The sequence below is a fragment of the Lactuca virosa genome, chromosome 4 (assembly GCF_052849685.1).
Source record: "Lactuca virosa cultivar CGN04683 chromosome 4, Lactuca_virosa_CGN04683_v6, whole genome shotgun sequence".
NCBI lineage: Eukaryota > Viridiplantae > Streptophyta > Magnoliopsida > Asterales > Asteraceae > Lactuca > Lactuca virosa.
Genome location: NC_136429.1, coordinates 240,958,088 through 240,965,099, shown reverse-complemented (window position 1 = coordinate 240,965,099; position 7,012 = coordinate 240,958,088). Strand labels below are relative to the sequence as shown.

The following is a 7,012-nucleotide window of genomic DNA, read 5'->3' as shown; positions in this document are numbered from 1 at the left end:
GGTTGGGTGGTGATGGTGGTGGGTGGTGATGGTGGTGGTGATGGTGGTGGCGAGTGATGGTTGGTGGTGATGGTGGGTGGTGGGTGGTACTTGGTGGTGGTGGTTAGTGATGGGTGGTGGTGGCGGGTGGTGGTGGTGGGTGGTGTTAGTTAATGAGTTTTTTAATTGTTTGTAACTATTTTTTGATTTATATAAATATTATTTTATAATTTTAATTAAAAAAATTGTGTTTTTAAATTTGTTCTCAAATGTTTTCGTGATAAAAAATATATATATATATATATATATATATATATATATATATATATATATATATATATATATATATATATATATACACACAACAATATACTATTATTTACCATAAAATTTAATATCGAATACATTGTTATTTTGTAAACCATGTTAGCTATTTATAAAAAGTTTGGAAGTATCAAACATGTGGTCCGTGTTCATTTTTTATCCACATGAAGGCATATACAATGTAAAAAGGACATAACATGAACAGCTCCTCATTCCTTACCAAATTCCTCGGCCATCACCGCCACCAATACACCAGAATGAACCACCTACCGTCATCGGATTCCTCCGCCACTTCCCCCACCGACAAATCAAGTTCCCTCGCCTCCAAATGCTGGCTTGACGACGCCTGCATTGTTGACATCGACTACTTCGTCAAAACACTTTCAGGCATCAAAGCTAATGGCGTACGACCAGACCTCATTGGTTCCATCATCACACATTACGCTTCCAAATGGATCCCTGAACTCTCCGGCGAACCACCATCACCTGTCGCCCCCGAACTCCAGTCTCTCTCACAAAGCGCCACCGCGTCTTGGCTCAAGAAACGGTTTTTCATAGAGACTATAGTGGCGGTTCTACCACCGGAGAAAGACGCCATTCCCTGCAGCTTTCTTCTCCGGCTACTCAAGAATGCTAACATGGTGGGTGTGGACTCGAGTTACAAGGAGGAGCTGGAGAAAAGAGTTGCATGGCGGCTGGATCAGGCGACGTTGAAAGAGCTGATGATACCGTGTTTTAGTCATGACAGAAGCACGTTGTTCGACGTCGAGCTTATGCTCCGGTTAGTGAAGAGGTTTGTGGAATTGGAGATCGAAGGTCTGAGAACCGGTGCCGGAATGTTTAAGGTTGCAAAGCTTGTAGACGCGTATCTTGCAGAAGTTGCAGTCGATTCAGAGGTGGCATTGCCGGAGTTTATGGAGCTTGCCGGAGCCGTTCCTGCACAAGCCCGTGCCACGGACGATGGTTTATACCGTGCTATTGATACTTATTTAAAAGTAAGTTATTTTAACCAAATAATTTAACTAAACTATCAGATTTTTAAATTTTAATTAAATGCGTCAGTTTATTTCTGTTTATGTAATATATCGTTTTTAATGCATCATTATACGTCAGATAGACAAATATTTTATATAAAAAAAAAAAAAGTTAAGCTAAATACTATAAATTAAATCTTCATCGAGATAGAAGAAACTTTTTACTTTTATAAATGGCATAAATTAAATTTAACTATAGTTTTTTTAAAACATGTTTCATTGAACTTTATAAAGTTAAAAAAATAATAAAGTTAAATAAAAAATAGAACCATAAAAATGGTAAAATTGAATGAAAAGTATAATCATACAAACTCTATAAAATTTAATATAAATACCCTGCAAAGCCATAAAATCTAATAAATGCTGAAATAAATAAACGAATAACAATTAGTGTTTTATTGTGACAAATATTATGATTTTATAATAAAACATTGAAGTATCACTAGTTCCATTTTAGACAACGGCAAGCACTCGGAATACAAAACTTTTCTGACTTATGTAAAATTACATTCTACATTATACAGTACGTTTTATATTAATTATCTCATGTATAAAGCAATTGACTTCAAAGAATTATTTTGCTTCAAAATAAGTTAAAATTTTAATAGTTTGAAAATGCAATGTTTTGCTAATATATCAACTTTATTCAATAATAACATTTACATAATGTTTGTAATATATTTTACGAAATAACTTAAATACAAAATTAATAATTTATATACTGTAATAAAATATTTTATTGTTGTGTTGTCATATGTCACCCCCACCAAATGATAGGAATAAAGAAGATAAAAGTGGTGCACATCGGAATTACAATTTGGCCTTTTGTTTGGCCTCCCGTGATGAATGTGACAACTTAATTATTTCAAATGCGTTATTTATGTTTTCTTTTTAAATAGAAATTTAATTTTATAACATATAATAAATGCAAATTTCCTATGTACAGACGCATGTGAACGTAACAAAACAAGAAAGAAAGAGATTATGCAAATTAATCGATAGTCAAAAGTTATCAACCGAAGCATCCATTCATGCAGCTCAAAATGAACGTTTACCAGTAAGATCAGTAATCCAAGTGCTATTCTCTGAGCAAGCAAAACTGAGTTCCCACACCGATTGGAGTCGATCATTCAGCACTGCTAGAAGCCCGAACCTCAGTGTGGACATACACGATAGGTGCCATTCATCAAGAGATATTGCAACAATTCAACAAATGGAAATCAAGAAGCTAAAAGAACATGTAACAAAGCTTGAAAGGCAATGCTACTCGATGCAAAATCAAATTGACAAGTTATCGGAGAAGAAAAGAGGGTTTTTCAATTGGAGGAAACTGCAAATGTCAACGACTCTAAAGTCTATGAGCATAGAAGTGGCTGACGAAAGTAAGTTGGATTCGAGTAGCATTGGAAAGCAAACTCCTCTCAAGGGAAAACAAGGGAGAAATAAGACTCCGAAAAGGTGGAGATCATCTACTTCTTAAGTTTCATTAATTTTTAGATTATTTGTTGTTTGATCAGTTGTTTTTAAAAAATATAATGATATGTCAGATATTACAATACAATAATTACTTATATACCTTAGCTTTTGTCATTTTAAATCTGTAATAACTTACATGTACTACATACTTATATATAACATATTCGGTTCTTGGTTCTCATCCTTTAATCTAATCTTTGTGTATTAAAACGTGTAAACAGAGTAGAGCAGGGTAGAGGAAATTGTTAGAATAGAGAGATGGGAATTCATTGTAATGAGATCACTTGACTTGTTTATTCCCAACTAATATTATTTATAGTTACAAAGTGTGATGCTATTACATTACTTCTAACAACTGACTTCTAACTACACATAACAAACTATAACTAACTTTCTATTTACAATGTTCACGTCATAATCTCAACATCCTCCCGCAAGATGGACTTTGATGGATGCCATCAAGGTGCATCTTGGACAAAAGAAACCGGAACTGTGGTCCACATAATCTTTTCGTGAACAAGTCGGCCACTTGTTGATTAGTTGGGATATGTTGTGGCAAAACGAATCCAAGTTTGTACTGTTCTCTCACTAAATGACAATCATTGTCAAGATGATTAGTTCTTTCCCGGAAAATTGGGTTCTATGTTGTAAAACCTGTTTTACATAACATATATTATTGTGTAAGAATGGAAAGGAGATAGTGGAACAAAGTGATAGATTAGTCTGAGACGATTTCGTGAATGTACATATCATCGAACATGGAGTTCATATGAGAAAGTTATGGTCATTCGAAGTTGAGATGAAAATGTGTTGCTATTTTGAGAAAATCAATGAAAGTCAAAGTCAAAAGGTTAATTCTCAGGTCACCACGGTGTGGTTGCACACTCACCACGACGTGGAGTGAAGTAAGTCACCGAGACACATGACGGTTGTGTGAGACACGTGGTGAAAGAGGACGAAAACGTGGCATTTTCTAGGAGAAAGTTGTGGCTACGGCGCGATTTCGCACAAGGTTGTGAAAGGAATTGGAGCACGTTTGGAGCGGTTAGTTGTAAAGTTGTAATCTTTAAATATCAAGAACGTTTTTAACCTTTTGGTATGTGTACTTTTATAGGTACATACAAAGAAACGTAATAGATTGGATACAAATAGATTGAACAATCTTGTTTATGTTCAATTCAATGCTAATCTAATGGAAAAAAACAAAAAGAGAAAAGATAGGACTTTGGAAGTGCTTTTAGCAAATGATTCTCACGCAACTCAAGAATGGATGATAGATGGAGATGACGGTGATGGAGATGAAGTTGACCCTGAATCAGTGGTGGAAGCAACTGATGAAGCTCTTGGGACTAATAATAATCAAGTACCCCATAAAATTTCAACACCGAGAGAACTTTTTGATAAATATTTTGAATCCGACAATGATGAACAAATGTTTGAAGAAGATGAATATGAGTCGGATGGAGTTCAAATAGTGGAAGAACTTGAAGATTAAAAGAATATGGACATTTAAATATATGAAAATGTGTGTTTCTATTATTATTAAACTTATTCTGGACTTGTAACATGAGGGATTATGACTTAAATGTTTAAATACTAGTTATGACTTTTTTTATGGTTATTTGTTTAGTACATATTTAATTTTTTATTAATAAATAATGGTCCCCGATTAATCCCCATCGAGACCGATTAATCTCTTAACCCCAGTCGACCGTCGAGCTACCGTCAAACGATTTCTGCAACCTTGATATATATATATATATATATATATATATATATATATATATATATATATATATATATATATATATATATATATATATATAATAGGTGTGAGACTCATGTATTACATAGGTTTATTTAAAAAAAATTAAATATGAAATTTTAACAATTTGAGAAGTTTGAATTTATAAGAAAAATGAGAAAAAATTTAAATTATTAATATTAATGAGGATTTAATACATTGAATACATTAAATAAATAAATCATTTCTAATAAATACCTTACATATATATTACCTTACATATTAAATGTGAAATTTTAATTTAATAAAATGAAAAATACAATAAAATGACAAGTGGAAAATAGAAAATTCAAAAATTCTAGAAAATGACATGTGTCTAAATGAAGGAGAAGCGGATATGTGGCAAAAAGATTTTGATTTATTAGGGAGGATATATATATATATATATATATATATATATATATATATATATATATACATATATATATATATATATATATATATATATATATGCATTGTTTGTGTTGTTTGAGGAGTTTTGGCACACAATATCAGGGGAGAGGCTCGGGAGGTGTTTCCGAATAATTGTTACCACAGAGTCGTACTAATGTACGAGATCACGAGGGTTATGTTACGGGATTAGTAGAGGTATCTTTTATCTCATTATTACGTAAATACGTTTATGTAATATTTATTCCGTAGATGGTTAATAGACCCAAGTATGTGTTATGGGATTTTGTGATATGTTGCTATTACGAACCCGATGATCAGTCAGATGTTTAATTTGATCGGCAACAGATATAGACCTTAGTTTATCGAGATTTGTCTATTGGGCTAACAGCGTACGGGGTTAAGTCGTTAGATGATTGTACTTGGAAACTTCATTAGTTTGGTAACAAATAGCTATTGGGTTTAGTTAGTGATCATATAATTGATCATTGTGGTTGATATAGTGATGAGTTGAGACAAGTTCTAATGAACTTGAAATATTGTCCAAAACAAAGTATTGTATAAGTATTAAAATGTGTTATTCAAAAGATAACCAAAATAAAGTATTGTATAAGTATTCATATATTACATTTTAAGTATGAACTAATCAGAGGGTAATGGTATAAATGTATGTGTTTAAAGAAGTGTGAATTCACCTTAAATCTCATTTGTAGTATTTGTCAAATTGCTTGATGTAGGTGAGTTACACTAACTCATTTACTATATTGACTTTGTCTGTATATGTAAATGTGTATAATTTAATCTTATTCCCAGAAATGGGAATAAGGGGTTGTTCCCAAAAGGGGGGACAAACTATATATATTATTCCTGGAAGAGGGGAATAAGAGGGTTTTTTCTGGAAGGGGGACAGAATAGGAAAGTATTTACTACCAACAATATTTGTTAACAATTTGTGTTATGTGATTATGTGAATGTATGAGCTATCTGAAGGTATGTAATCAATATAATATGTGAGTAATGTGTATATTTACTAAGCATTTTTGCTTACCAATTGTTTATTAATCTTTTCAGAAACTTTCGAGGTAGTTAGATGAAGGACCCGACGTGAATGTAGTCGACATTTTCGCATTGTCATGGATTTTAAGTATTATTATTACGACATTTTTATATGTGATTTTGGGATTATGCCTTCTGTATTTTTGGTTTATAAAACGTTTTCGAAAACTCTGATATTATATTTTGAAATTTTAATGAGATGGTAACTCAGATATTTTCTTGTACAATGAATTTTCACTACGATTAAGCTTGAAAGTTATGGTTTGAAATATATTTTTTTCCAAAGGTATTTGCTTTTAATAATGGTTTTCCATATAAATAGTTTTAAAAGAAATTTTTAATTAAGAAGTTAATATATATATATATATATATATATATATATATATATATATATATATATATATATAGAGAGAGAGAGAGAGAGAGACTTACGTTATTCTATTCTAACTAATTATTGTGCGGACGTATGGACAATGTTATTCTTTGAGAATGATAAAGAAAATATGTTGTTTGATAATATAAATACGTTCAATCTTACATAACTATTGTCATTAACACACAATCTCACTAATTAAATCGTCTATAAGGTTATTATACACTTATTATTATTATTCTCATTTCTGTCAGAATGTTGTCAGAATGTTTATTGGGTCGTATTCTGTCAGAATTAAAATGAGTGAAAAACAATGTGTGAGAACAAAAATAAATAATAATTAGCGAGAATACATGAAAGTGACGATATTTTTGTAAGGTTGAACGTATTCGCATTGCTAAACAACTTATCTTCTTAGTAATTCTCATAGAATAACATGTCCACACATCCGCACAATAATTAGTTAGAATACTTGAACCTATCTCTCTCTCTCTCTCTCTCTCTCTCTCTCTCTATATATATATATATATATATATATATATATATATATATATATATATATATATATATATATAT

At 31.5% G+C, this 7,012-nt stretch overlaps 1 protein-coding gene across 1 annotated transcript; it reads left to right on the top strand.

The window, feature by feature from the left end:
- Positions 1 to 437: 437 nt before the first annotated feature.
- On the top strand, positions 438 to 2,994 carry LOC145108124 (Phototropic-responsive NPH3 family protein). The gene is made up of 2 exons (XM_079045120.1): positions 438 to 1,298; positions 2,284 to 2,994. Exons 1-2 carry the CDS (start codon positions 501 to 503, stop codon positions 2,815 to 2,817), a joined length of 1,332 nt encoding a protein of 443 aa, XP_078901246.1. The 5' UTR covers positions 438 to 500; the 3' UTR covers positions 2,818 to 2,994.
- Positions 2,995 to 7,012: the final 4,018 nt, after the last annotated feature.

Excerpts from the sequence above, each read along its gene's own strand:
- LOC145108124 (XM_079045120.1), top strand. The coding sequence starts at position 501 with ATGAACAGCTCCTCATTCCTTACCAAATTCCTCGGCCATCACCGCCAC. Across the intron at positions 1,299-2,283 it reads CTATTGATACTTATTTAAAA|ACGCATGTGAACGTAACAAA; the intron begins GTAAGTTATTTT and ends TCCTATGTACAG.